Consider the following 14,190-nt stretch of genomic DNA (forward strand, 5'->3'; position numbering starts at 1 on the left):
CCCTAACTGTACCCCCACCCACCCTCAACCCAATCTCTGCATCAGATCTTTAACCCCAGCCCCAAATTGAATCATCCTGACTTGCAAAAAGTTCAAACCTCAAAAACATACACAATAAACAACTGGACTTTGTCTGCAATACTTTTAATAACAAAGCTATATTGATAAATCAATTACAGATTAAACATTACTTCTAAAAAATGTGTTCGCGATAGTCAGAATAGTATCTAATCATTTAATACTGTAACAATCGATTTCAATCCAAGTGCAATGCTTGAAAAGTCTTTTTACTTTTCCGTAAATTCGATTGAATTCTTCAAAACATGGAGTGTAAAACAAGCGTGGTTTTTGGTACCAATGAAGTCCAGCTGAAGGAGCTTTAAAAACGCGGCAGGTAGTTTTCAACATTATCAAAAACTGGAGTTTTATTAATTATTTACATTTTCTGAGTAGTTGTATTCGATACGTATCGCATTATTATAATTACTTTGTGATGTAATTTATTTGAAACTGCCAAACAGAGCTATAATAATCAAAATGTACTAAACAAATTAAGAAACACTTTTTTGAGGACCAATTATAAACTGTTGCTGTGTTATAGGCCCTTCCTGACAAGCGTTAGACAACAATTGGTTGTTTGTCTGTGATAGTGTTACATTTAAAAACAAACATTGCAATAAATCATAAACAATTATTTGATACGAATTCCCACAGTCAATACTATAGCTGCAATTAAACAAATCACGGGAGGAAAACAATAAAATAAATTATGAAACTTGAGAATGTTAGGGTCATATTGTGCAATTAAAATGCAAGCTTATTAAAAACATCAAAACTTGTGAATTTCAAAAATGATAATGGGGCGTGTCCCCCCGCCCACCCAAGGAAGAGCCTCGAGCTCCTTATCTGCGACTTTCAAGTATTGAAGTTTGGATGATTAGATAGACGTTTATTGGGAAATCCGTTTTAATCCGGTGTCATGATCAAACAACAAAACTCAGAAACCTGAGAGAACGTACGCAATCTCTCAGCGCATCTTGACAAAAGGGCAACCGATACGTTTGTTTTCAAGTGAATGGCGATTACAAGTGACAGATTTATTGATTCGTATTCATTTTGAATTTGAACTTTGGTAAACTAATCGTCGGCTGCCTAGTCAGAGTTTAAATTCAATACATATAAAGAAAAAATGACCAAAATGCATCCATCCATGACCAAAATGCATTTGAATATACAGGAGTATCTCTCAAATAACAATGTATGCTTGACAGTGAATGTAATGCTTACCTTATTCGAACAAAAAGGAAAAATATGCGATACGATTTTTTTAATGACACATCTTCTAAATCTATTTATTAGATATATATTATATATACAAACGTTTCAATCAGGATAATATAATTTCAGTACTTTTAAGTAGGCTGCAAGATTTTATAATATGATACTTAAACAATACCATACGGTGCTACTATTAAGTACTCAAAACCATTTGTTAACCCAATGCCGTAAAACCGTTCTGCGTATGCACTTATTAAAGTACATGTAAAGCAGTATTCAACTGAATTATTTTGATAAAATTGAAAGAATTTTAATTTTACACTTACTTATTAATTAGATGTTGTTTCGGATAGACGGTGGAGCGATTGGAAATTCGGCAAAGCGCGTGATCGTGTATATACTGGGCGTGGTTATTGTGTTTGACTATTCGGGGTAAAGGAGGAAGCCACTGAATGAGGTGTGGTGATATGAACCACTACCCGCCTGGCCGTGTATGGTAAGATACACCGTGTCTTCACGATGCAGCACCAGCACCGCGCTCCCAGACACCTGCTCTTGACTAGCTGAATCCCCGCTATATCCAGTGACAACCCAGTCGTTGTTTTTCTTCAGATGTATGTAAAGGATAGTGCTTGAAGTATATTGAAGCACAGAAAATGTAAACACGTAGGTGCCCGGCACTCTACAGGTAAACGTGCCAGTCTCGAGATCGAAGCTGGTACCCGGCAGAAGCGTTTCGGTCTCCTGGAATGGCAAGCGGGTGTCGCGACTCGTAGAGGTAACCGAGCTGCTCACCCTCACCACGGTGAACGCAACCCGCTGGTTGGAGTCGTCTGGTCTCTCCCCTGGCTCACCCTTCTGACCTTTGACACCAGTTTCTCCGATTCTTCCAACGATACCTGGTACACCTCTGGGACCTATCTTGCCAGGCAAGCCAATCCCATCATCACCTTTAGACCCAGTGTTCCCAGGTGCTCCCCGCTCACCCATAGGTCCAATCGGCCCAATCTCACCTTGCTGTCCTGCAACGCCCTTTGACCCCGGCTGACCGTACGGCCCCATCGGTCCTACTGGCCCAGGCAGACCTGGTATGCCGGGTATTGCAGCAGGTCCCTGGCAGCACTGCTGACACACCTGACACGCAGGACCATCACCGTCCGAGGGAACCGGCCCAGTAACGGAAGCTCGGAGCTTGACAGAGTTACCCAGAAGGAGGGCGATTGAAATAATGGTTGCCATGCAATTGTTCATCTGTTTAAAAAAAAAAGGGAAATACAAAAAAATATGGAAAATACTAGGGAAAGGTGAGGTAAACAAAATTGAGGTCAGAGAAAACTGGAGAAATTATATTAGAGTTAGACTTTTGAAACTTTGCGTCTTTTAAATTAAAAATAAATTCAGACGTTATTAACATGTGAAAAATGTGAATATTTTCTCAAACATCACTGATCAAGTTGGAAAAGCTACTCTTTAAACATTCTCATTAAAGGGAATTCATTTCCCGGAGACGAAAATGAAACAGTTTGGAGAGCATCGCTGAATTATTTAAGAAGAAAATCCGCTCTTTGTCTAAATTGAAGTCTAAATCTGACTAATCTGAAAACGGACCGCTGGGGAAACTATAATGAACAAAACTTCTTTTATTCTGATCATGATATATGAGGAACATGATTTATGAATATCACTTGGACGAATTTGGCCGGAAATTAACCCTGTCAGTCCATACGAGGAGGTATTTTGGTCTTCTCAGCACCGCACTGGGTGAACATTGTGTTCCCAGTCGCCGGAATCGGGGGGGGGGGGGGTCAAACTCCCCCCTCCCCCGCAGGTGTGTCTTTTTTGTTTTTCTTTTTACAGAAATTCCTTAAAAATAATGCGAAAACCGGCCTCCCAGCTATGACACCCAAACATATGCTGCATGGTAATAAGAAAAACTCCGCCTGTGCTCAAAATACGTACAGAGCCAGCTTCTGAGCCAGTTGTTAGGGAGTATTTGTTCACTATTCTGTAAATCGTCGGATTTGAAGGCGCCAACAAATGAAGTAAGGTACGAGCCCCCCCCCCTTGATTTTATGGAGTCAAGTGTCTGGACAAAATAAAACCTGTCTACATTTCAGCATTGATTTGCTGATGGAACTCCCCTCCCGGCCAAAAATCCTGAATCCGCCCATGGTTCCTCCTACTTATTTTACGTGATGATCGATATTTTTTAAATTTAAAAGGACTTTAGGATGATGGCCAGTTCTCTATATTTTAATATTTACATTTATTTCATTTTTCGGGATACATTTCGTTACAATAAACAACAAAATTAAATACTCAGAAACACACATAAACATTTTAGACAAAACACACAAAGTACAATATTTAACCAGCTCCCGCTGGATTACCGTAAAGAAACATGGTTTCTGTCGAGGGGCTTTTCAACTGATTAAATATGACACACTAAACACAATCTGTTATAGTTTTGACTCAAAATGTATCAATGCATATGAAAAGATAATTCTCCACCAAATCATCTCTATTGAGATGCTTGATTGAGGTAATTATTAAATAATATTCACTTACCTTGAAGTAACGTTTTGGAATTCTATCAGGACAGGAATCCTCGACACTCGAGCAGTTAGCTAGCTGAAAATAATACCCACAAAAATTAGTCATTCAAAATTCACTCGGAGATGACTTGGGGACTGGTAGGGAAAGCATAGCTTAATTTCACACGAAAACACCGCAACAAATCTCTGTGATTGCGGATTGAGTTCTTTTTTTTAATTTTTTTTTATTTCAAGCGAATTGTGTTCTCCAACGGCCCTGACTGGACTCACGTTTGAGCAACAATCATCTTTGTTTGAGGATTTACTAGTTTGGAATCAAACAAATTAATCACAAAATGAGAGTTTTGTTGAAGTATGTCAGCAAAATCAAGTTAAAGTCACGTGAGATCATATGGCAATGTCTGGACAAGTACCTATATCATGACAGAAACTTTGCAATGTCATAAGTGAAGATATGACCGGTTTCTAATTCCCTTAAGTCGTTCAGAAAACCCTTGTATAGATTTGGTTTAATTAAAAAGTGACCCCACGTTCACATCACGCTGTTGTACGTTGTTGGAGACGGAATTCCATTACGAGAATCAAAACATTGCACATACATTTTCCTCAAAATGTACCCATCTTCTATCTGAGCTGAATCTTCAACAGGTTCCTCAAAATGTACGTATTTACTGAGCTGAAACTTCAACAGATTAAATAGATGTTGAGGACCTTACTAAAGATATTAAGAAATTATGTTGCTTCTAACAAACAAAATGCACCAACAGTAGATGATCCTATGTTTCTTTAATCCATTGGCTCAAAATGTGCTTGAATTGGTGGTCGTGAGAATCACAGTGAGCTTACATTTTCTGCATTAATAACGGAAATTGATCTCATACCAAGGAAGTAGTGGCGAAAATATTACAAGTGGCATTCAAGTTAACAGTCGTTACAAAAAGAACTATTTAACAGTCGGGAAATTAGAACACCGGACTGGTTACTAGCATCAGCCACCATCTGTTTCTCAACAAAGTATGTCCCAGAAATGGCAGATTTACTGCATAATAATTTAGTGTTCACATACATGCATGAAGCCAAATGGGCCTTATTCACGACTTGGCCATTTTTGTCGAGTTCCCTGAATGTATCTTATTAATTGTTAACTGTTGAATGGGATGGCGCCTGACTTTTTATGCAGGCATAATGCAGCCTTACTTTACTGTCAGTTGTTTTTTATCTGGCTTTACACATTAGGGAACGTTAAATTACAAGTTTGAAATTATTCACTGAAGCAGAATGGACTTCATTAGTAATTAACTTGCTTCCATTTCTCTACACAAGTTCCAGAAATCAAGATTTTACCTCACTCTCAATACAATATGGCCGCCTCGTGAATACCACTATCGGTGTTTCAAAAAATATTCAACAGAGTCTTGATAGTGGCTTGTTGAGTTGAACCCTTTACATGCAAACATCACTAAATTCATCCCAGATCTTGTGTTTCGAATGTTTAAGGCTGAGAGCAGAACATGCAGCAGGGCCGAATAATGTCTACAAATATCAACTCTGTACATGATTAGAAATAAATCCAGTTAGGTATAACGCAATTTGAAGTAGAATAAAACTGTTTGCATGATCATCCGGTCTGTTCATATTTGCGCCTTCTAATAGTGAAACCATAGAGCGTTTGTTTCCGACTAGCCACACTGTTATTAGCAATGTTTGAATGTAATTATAAATCATTGACAGAAAATGGCGCGGTTCGAATATTAGCGCACTTGCTTGGCTGTGAACATCCGTGTAGCAGTAGTCACGCAATATCAGTTTCAATCGAAGTTTTGTTCAGAAAAATCGTGTTTTTCAGTCCTCCAGCAAGTACAGTTAGAGAATGGGGAAATTTCAAGACGGCTACCGCGCTCAGCAATAATCTTAAAAAGAATCCCACGCTGACTTAAATAACACTATGTGCAAAAAAGGCAACTTTTTTGTTTCTGAAAAAGAAAAGGAAAAAACAACAATTAATTGTTTCAAACACTCACCAAGCAAATCTCGTTATTGCAATGTAGCAGTTCGCTCGGGTTGTCGTCTGAGGGTGAAGAGGTGCTGCCCGTCTTGTGGGGAGTGAAGAGGCCGCTCGTGGCTTAAATAGTGCCTTAGATTTCCCGAGCAGTGACTGGCCCGGTTTATGATTGGCCCCTGCTCGCTGTCACTCAGACATCATCGACTCGCTTCATGTTAATAAGAAGGAAGTGATGTCAATGTGGTGGATGCTATACAGTCAGAATCAAAACTTGTGTCACCGACACTGAAATAGCCGCATCTTATTGGCGGATATGGATGTCGGTGACACGTACATCTAAAACACACGATTTGTGATTGATACATACAACCTGTCACTCACTGGTGATCACCGACTTGTTTGGTGATTTACTCTGATTGGTGGATAGAAAATTGACCTACACTCACTGGCCGTGATTCATTAAATGTGCAGTTGGTACTTCAGTCCATTGAATTAATTGTTTCGATTTATTTAGGATTGCATGTGGAATTATATCGTAGTCAAGATGGCGGCCAAAGTAGATTTAACTTAAATCTGGGAGCACCTGTGGGTGCATTAAATGGATGCACTTAACTCAAATGAAACGTACTATCAGACAACAGTGCATTTTGTTCAAGTCAGGATCTCAAATTAGAGCACAAGGGAAGAGGAGAGGGGCTAAGGTCTTCCACTGGCGGGGGGGGGGGGGCAGTGAGGGGGGGAAGGGGAAAGAAGGGGAAAGAAGGGGGAGGGGAAAGCAGTGAGGTGGGTAGGGGGGGGGGAGAAGGGGAAGGGGGGCTCATGTACCCCGTGTCTATAGTTGTGGCCATGGGTAAGGCATTGCTATTTATTATTGGGGATTTTAAAGACTAAGATACATTACATACAAGTTGGAAGAAAGTTAAGTGAACTTCTATGAACTTTGCTGTCAGCTTTGTATAATATTTTAGCAGCCTTGTATTGTTGGACGTGCGTTTTTAGAAGTGTGTAAAACCCAGTCCAAATGAACATTCCCAGAAAGGCAGGAATGTGTGAAGTGCTATGATGGGCCTACAAAGCACAATTAATTAGCTAAACTAATGACACAGTTCAACAATAGAACGTAAAATAAATTAAGATAAATATCCCTCCATATAAACAAAATAGGCATGTTTTGCATGACCAGATTTCCTGTGTTTGTTATTCAATGACTTCCGCATAACTAGTCATCCTGAACTTTAGCCTTCGTGATATCCGGACAAATTAATCACACCAGAAGGTGTCATTCTGTTTGTTTAATCATCTCGACATTTAATAATCTCTTAAGCAATGGCGTAGCGCCGATATAATAATAATAATAATAATAATAAGACAGTCTTATATAGCGCAAAACATAACCGAGGGAAATCTCAATGCGCTTAACAAAGCAAACATAGGTAAGCAAAAATTACAGTGAATGAGAGTAGGCCAATTGAAACAGATGGGATTTGAGGTTAGATTTGAAGTTGTCTATGGTTGGAGCTGTTCGAAGTGGGGATGGAAGGGCATTCCACAACTTGGGAGAGACGTGTGAGAATGCCTTTGAGCCGTATGATTTGGTCCTTGGTATAGTTGTTGTGAGGAATCCCTGGGAAGATTTATAGTCTCCGATCAAAACGCCTTGCTGTTTCGCCACTCGGTCATATACCGGTGAGAGTCAGGTTGACCTTGTAAAAAGGCTACAGTTAGGCCATTATTTTGACCAGCAGAGTTAATTCCTTATTATCATTTGGGGAACCGTCAACTTGGAACTGGTGAAGATCTGGGGATGCAGAAGATGTTAAGTGGAAATGGACGTTACGTAGCTATTGAGGGCATTGCTCTAGTATATATGTACATGTTCTAGCATACACGCGTGCGTTGATTGTTAATACTTAAAAAAAAATGTTGATGAAATACACAAACAAATTGAAACTAAAACTCTTGTAATGCAAACCTAAAACAAAACAATATGTTTATGGCTGTCAGATAAGAGAAACAGTCAATAAATACGGTAATGTATTAAATAGGCAATATTAAATGTGAATATGAGAGGTGCAGATAATTAAATGTTAATAGTCAATGACGAAAATATAGAATAATAAGGAAATAAATGTGTGCTTGAGAGGTGTTAAACACTTTGTTTAAGACTGATTGGGGTCTAGATGCTGATATTTACCCGAGGCGAAGCAGTGGGTAATTATCAGCATTCCAGACTCCAACCAGTCTTAAACATAGTGTTTAATACCGACCTAGCACATATTTACTCCCATTCATAAATAACCTTTCGCCGGTCAAACAAATGAAAACTTTTTGGTCCAAAAGTCAAAACTCGTTCGCCCACAGGCGGGCTCGAGTATGGCCTTTTCACTTAATTCGGTCCCGCACGAGGGTGGCCAGTTCGTCTGTCGATTCTACACCGGTGTCCTTTTGCAACACCCCGGTGTAAGATATTTTCGGTCTTCCTCGCCTCCTGTATCCGTGAGTTGGTTTCCAGAGAATGACTTTGTGTGCCTCCAGCTGCGAGTGCTGGTAACAGTGGCCTGCTAACTGCATCCGATCCCGACCGGCTGCGATTTGGTCTCAGACTCGTAGGAGTTAGAGTCCATGTTTCGCATCCACACAGTAGCACTGACCGATGGCTGTTCGATAAGTGTTTGAAATCGGAGTTGCTGTCTCCACCTGCCCGGAGCAAACTGGTTTTAAGGCGCAAGAAACCCGCCTTCAGACCTCAAGCCCTCATTTTTAAACGGAGATCGGCAAGTGAATCCGGGCAGTAGAAGCTTGAATTAGGAGAGGCTATTTGAGACGTTGATCATAATTATGGGACATTTCATGGAAGAGGAGTGACTCAATCCTCCTTACCGCCCCGATCATCCTAAGACATTTAGACCCCATTATTTAGTAGCACAGAGATCCATTTTCTCACCTCTTTTATCTGCAGCGTTGTGCAGTAATCACGATTGCTAAACTGCTGTGCTACCCTGTCTCAAATTGTGAGTGTTCTCCTGGAAATATTTAGCAAATAACCTCCTTAGGGTACCCCAGTAAATAAGGCCAAAGATCCATCCCCTGAGCTCATGAATAAAAGTTACACATTCAAATTATTCTATATTTGAGAGCCATGGAATTAGTGGATTAAAGATTATGACATTGCGCCTCTGTTCTGGACTTCGGGCTTCCAATTCTGAGCATTTTGGATGCAATTGGGTCCAAAAGTGGCGCTATTTAGCCATGTTGCGTATGGATTTTTTTTTTTAATTTCTACTTTTCCAGTTTGAGAAATATAATTCGTTTGAGGGGGGGGGGGCATCCTCTGGAGGGAAACTCAGTGGAGGGAAACTAAAACTGATTATAGACAACCAAAACCGTTTGTTTTTATAGGGGACGTGAGCTCGCCCCCTCTCCCTCCTTCAACACCAACCTACCCTTAGCCCTTACCCTACCCCCACTTTCCCGAAACTGCTGTCCCAAAACTGAACAACCATCAATCTGCAACATCTCCCTTCATCTTAAATTTCATCCACCCTCGTCCCTCACCCGACCCTCAAATCCCACCCATCACCAACCCAAATTCAAACGAAATAAATAAAAAAAATAAATTATATATCAAAGCAATTATGATTACAGTTAATTACAGTTTTAACATTAGAATTTGGAAGAAATTGCTGACGAGAGTCAGACAGGTTGTGTGCCATGAACGACAAAATATGATTCCTATTGGAGTATAAATCAAAACAATTTTGTGCTTTTACTTGCCTGTGAAATCGATTGACTTCTTCCAAACAAAAGGTTTTGTTTGCAAAAGTGTTTGAAACACTTGAAATAAAGTGTAACAGTAGGATCGGAGTTTAAAATGCGGCATGTAGTTTATTAAATTATCAAAAGCTAGAGTTTTGAATAACATTATTATTTACTTTTTCTAAGTAGTTATATTCGATACATATGACATTATGATTACTTCGTGTTGTAAACACTTTTCTTACAACCAGTTTGTGTATTGTAACTGACAAGCGCTACATTTTTTACGTGAAAGTGTCATATTTTTCCAACAAATTTTGGCATAAAATCATAAACGGGTATTTGATAAGAATTAAACTCTCGAAGTCAATTTGGCCTAACTTTAATTCAAAAACCACATACTAAAACTTCTGAATTCCAATTAAATTTTTTTGAGGCAAAACATAAAGTGTACAGTGAAATCTCGATAAGTCAAACTCTGATTACGTAAAACAACTGTTAAGTCATGCAAAGAATCCATTCCCTTCAGTAGTATAACAATAATATACATAGTTGTTACAATAATATACAAGTAAAATTGTGTTTCTGTTCCTTTGAGGTTTGACTTTTAGGACATTTCAGAATTTTTCTGAGTCCATTTTGGTGCAATTCAAATACAACCTAGTTTTAAAAAGAACATTTTGAAGATTAATAAATGATTTGGGGGCGTGTCAACTATGCTTTTTTTTCCAGGAAACACACCTTTTCAAGTGTTTTTGGAAATATTTTTGGAAAATCAATGTTTATGTGTCTGAAGATAAGCTTCTGATGACAATATGCTGGCATTGTTAGCACGGGTGGATCCAGAGGCCGTGATCCTATAACTTTTTAACCAAAAGAATAAGCAATCCCACCGCTCCCGCATCGTCCCCACTGTTATATGCGTATTTGTCGCATTGTGCTTCGTGACATTATTAAGTGTAATCAGTGTGGTTGTATTTTGACAAATAAATGTTCAAAAATTACATTGTAACGATTACATTTATTTGATGTTCTTTAACTCGTCTTTTGTCTTGATCAATCCCAGGGGTGATTTTGATTTTATTTATATCAAAACTACATATACACGCGGAGTAATTGGTAGACAAGCATGTCATAGGATATTGCCCAGTTTAGTTGTGAACAGATTTATATAGAAACAGAACAAGAGTCACGAAGTTTAGCTTTTCTGCAAAAGAACCGTTTGTATAATTTGTTTTTAAGAAAATGCACATTTTGGCCTGTCAAATTGTCATCGATGTCACGAAGAGCCACACATGTGGATTTTGAAGAAAAAGCGTTTTTGAGAATTTTAAAACTGCCACAACAACTGCTGCTTTGTAACACATTTCACCGTGATTCATTTGAACATTCACATGATTCTTTGAACGGTAAACGTTTATGTAAACCCATTAATTAGATTCAACACAGTTAATTATCCAACACCAATTAGTAAAGATGCGTGTCCCTTCATAAAACAAATATCCACGTTTCCTACATTTAGGCCCTTTCTGTTCAACGTGATTTTCCACAGGCAAGAGGAGCGCGTATTACACGCGCAACTGATAATGTAATAAAGATGTGAGGCTCTTCGTCAAAACGAAAATCTCACTTAACCTGCTTCTATGCCTTTCCGTCCAACTGATACGTTTTGTACGCGTTCAAGACACGTCCGTGTCTCTACGTGATAACACAAAATGCACTAATTGAGATGCCTGTCCTTTGCATCATTAATGTAATCAAGAATTTAATGATATTTTACTTACAGAAGCATGTCAAAATGGTTTACGGTACAATATTTTTAAGCAAAGTAGTGGAAAAAAAACCCTCGAAATCAAAAAAAAATTGTCATTTTTGATATGTTAGGCTCTTCGTAAAAACGGTGACGAAATTGCCTGTATTTATGCGCACACATTACTTCCAGTTTGATGACGTCATCAGTAAAAAAGTGCAAGCTGAATATTGATTTGGTTCAGGGAAGATACCTATGATTCATGACGTGAAGAGAACTTCTAAAAATACAAAACACGACAAGGAAAGAAGAAGTGTATGTATTAATAACATATAACTTCTGGTTAAATGACGTCACAGCATTTGGCAGCCGAAGCCCAAATTTGTACCGTAAATCGTTATTGTGCTACAAACATAGTCATGGATACTGATCAAATAATTGATTGGCATTAAAAACAAATTGAAACTAGATAATTTCAAATTCTTTCTACAATAACTTCCGGTCGGATTTTGAAACCTCGCAATGTTAGTTGCTGTTATCCAAAAAACATCTAGGGACGTTTTTATAAACTTTTGACAGTGATAAAAAAAAAAATGTCTTGTACGTGCCTCTAGAGGGCGTCCTTTCTGAGGATGACGTCATCATGGCGGTTTTTTTGGGGGGGTTAAGCATCCCTCACTAATCATTTCCATCATTTGATTTTAGTAAAATGCTTCCGTTTTACATTTAAATTACATTTAATTCTCAATGCACTTCCGGTAACACCGGAAGTAAATACCAAGCGATTGAATGTGTTCGGGAATGAAAAATGTTTCCCAGGGCATCATCTACACCCACAGGCAAAAAAATGAACAAGGTACACTATTCAGCATATCAGTTCAAACAAATAACGACATAGTTCAAAACTATTTTGTCCAATTGTAACGGCCACTCCCGGCTGGAAGAGACCCCGTGGCCGTCCAAGATCATCTTGGTTGGAACAACTCGGACGGCCTAGCCAGATTGACTGCATGTGGAATGAGGCTGTAGGACGCGGGCACAGGAGATCGTCGCGACGGACCTATGCTGTCTATGCGGACGAGTGAGTGAGTGAATGACATCATGATGACGTCACAAAAACTTCCACTTCTTTTACAGTTGACTACGGTTCATGTTCGTACCAGCATTCATCCTCGTAGAAATTAGTCAGTTTTGTAGGCTTCTATGTGCATTTTATATTCAGATGACTTTGACCTTCCTGTCTCCCCGGAATTAGAGGTCATGCGACTTTGCATTGGGTAATCAAAATGTTTATCAAATATGATCACAAAGTGTGAACGTGATTGTTTATTTTGTTCGTGAGTTATAAAATGATTGAAAATAGTAATACATGTATTTTGAACAAAAATCGCTTGTAATTTGATAGCCAATGACGACATCATGACGTCAGAGTAATATCACACGCCTGGGATCAGGTTTGAGGTTTGTTCTAAGTTTCACGTTAATGTTGTGTACAGTTAAGAAGCTAAATTGCAAAGAAATATCTTCATGGACAAAAGGACGAGAAAATCGATTGAAAATATCTGTATTAACCGCCAGTATCAATGGCCGTTTGACAGTCGTTATTATTATTAGGCATGTTCATAATTGTACTAAGATAGTATAAATGAAATATTCAAGATATTTTCGTCAGATTTTTTTAATCCACAGTGTATTCAAAACCGTTGTCAACAAGTGTAAGTATTATTTTTAATGTCTATCAATAATATATCTATTGTATACAAGATGTGCGTGTGGGTAACGCAAAACAAAATAATCGCGGTTTATTTTTGAGACATTCAACAAGTATTTCTTTTAATTCAGTGGTTATCGTTTCCGCAAAATGAAATGCGATGTTTAAGTATTCAGCAACACGATGCTCGTAGGCCTGTATATTTATGTGTTGTGATATTTTATTTATTCGGGGTAAAGGAGGAAGCCACTAAACGAGGTGGCATGATTGGCAGCCCCACCCACATTACCACTCATGGTAAGATACACCGTGTCTCCTTGCTGTAGAAACAGCACCGCGCTCCCAGACACCTGCTCATAGTGACTTGCCCTGCTATAGCCAGAGACAACCACGTCGTCGTTCTTCCGGAGCTGGACGTACAGTGAGCTGCTGGAAGAAGATTTGTTCATAGAAAACATGAACACGAAGGTGCCCGACACACTGCAGGTGAATGTGCCAGTCTCAAGTTCGAAGCTGGTACCCGGCAGTAGTGTCGCGGTGTGCTGGAAGGGCAAACGGGTGTTAATGTCCGTAGACACAACTGAAACACTCGACCTCGTCACCGTGAATGCAACCCGCTGATTGGAGTCGGCTGGTGTCTCCCCGGCTCACCCTTTTGACCTTTGACGCCAGTCTGACCGGTTGCTCCAACTAACCCTGGTGTACCCCTCGGACCTACCTTGCCGGGCAAGCCTATCCCGTCGGCCCCAGGGTCCCCAGGTGCTCCCCGCTCACCCATAGGTCCAATTGGGCCAATTTCACCTTGCTGACTTGCATCGCCCTTTGACCCCGGCTGACCGTACGGCCCCATCGGTCCTACTGGCCCAGGCAGACCTGGTATGCCAGGTATTGCAGCAGGTCCCTGGCAGCACTGCTGACACACCTGAGATGCAGGACCATCGCCATCCGAGGGAACCGGCCCAGTAACGGAAGCTCGGAGCTTGACAGAGTTACCCAGAAGGAGTGTGATTGATAATACTGCCATACAGATATTCATCTGTAAAGAACAATAACAATAAAACACGTGTATATGAGAAAAAAATGAAATGAGGGGAAAATTAGAGAAAAAAATATTGAAGTCATGCAGACGAACTGGGAA

At 39.6% G+C, this 14,190-nt stretch overlaps 2 protein-coding genes across 2 annotated transcripts; both read right to left on the reverse strand.

Moving 5' to 3' along the window:
- Positions 1 to 1,603: 1,603 nt before the first annotated feature.
- LOC119718815 (collagen alpha-1(X) chain-like) lies at positions 1,604 to 3,893 on the reverse strand. The gene is made up of 2 exons (XM_038188237.1): positions 3,847 to 3,893; positions 1,604 to 2,529 (listed from the first exon to the last, which is right to left on the reverse strand). The coding sequence occupies exon 2, from the start codon at positions 2,527 to 2,529 to the stop codon at positions 1,702 to 1,704; it is 828 nt and encodes a 275-aa protein (XP_038044165.1). The 5' UTR covers positions 3,847 to 3,893; the 3' UTR covers positions 1,604 to 1,701.
- Positions 3,894 to 13,276: 9,383 nt separating this feature from the next.
- On the reverse strand, positions 13,277 to 13,830 carry LOC119745096 (caprin-2-like). The gene is made up of 2 exons (XM_038221318.1): positions 13,771 to 13,830; positions 13,277 to 13,594 (listed from the first exon to the last, which is right to left on the reverse strand). The coding sequence occupies exons 1-2, from the start codon at positions 13,828 to 13,830 to the stop codon at positions 13,277 to 13,279; spliced, it is 378 nt and encodes a 125-aa protein (XP_038077246.1).
- Positions 13,831 to 14,190: the final 360 nt, after the last annotated feature.

The sequence above is a fragment of the Patiria miniata genome, unplaced genomic scaffold (assembly GCF_015706575.1).
Source record: "Patiria miniata isolate m_02_andy unplaced genomic scaffold, ASM1570657v1 HiC_scaffold_7, whole genome shotgun sequence".
NCBI classification, from domain to species: domain Eukaryota; kingdom Metazoa; phylum Echinodermata; class Asteroidea; order Valvatida; family Asterinidae; genus Patiria; species Patiria miniata.

Excerpts from the sequence above, each read along its gene's own strand:
- LOC119718815 (XM_038188237.1), bottom strand. The coding sequence starts at position 2,529 with ATGAACAATTGCATGGCAACCATTATTTCAATCGCCCTCCTTCTGGGT.
- LOC119745096 (XM_038221318.1), bottom strand. The coding sequence starts at position 13,830 with ATGGGTGAGCGGGGAGCACCTGGGGACCCTGGGGCCGACGGGATAGGC. Across the intron at positions 13,595-13,770 it reads GGATAGGCTTGCCCGGCAAG|CACACCGCGACACTACTGCC; the intron begins GTAGGTCCGAGG and ends TTGCCCTTCCAG.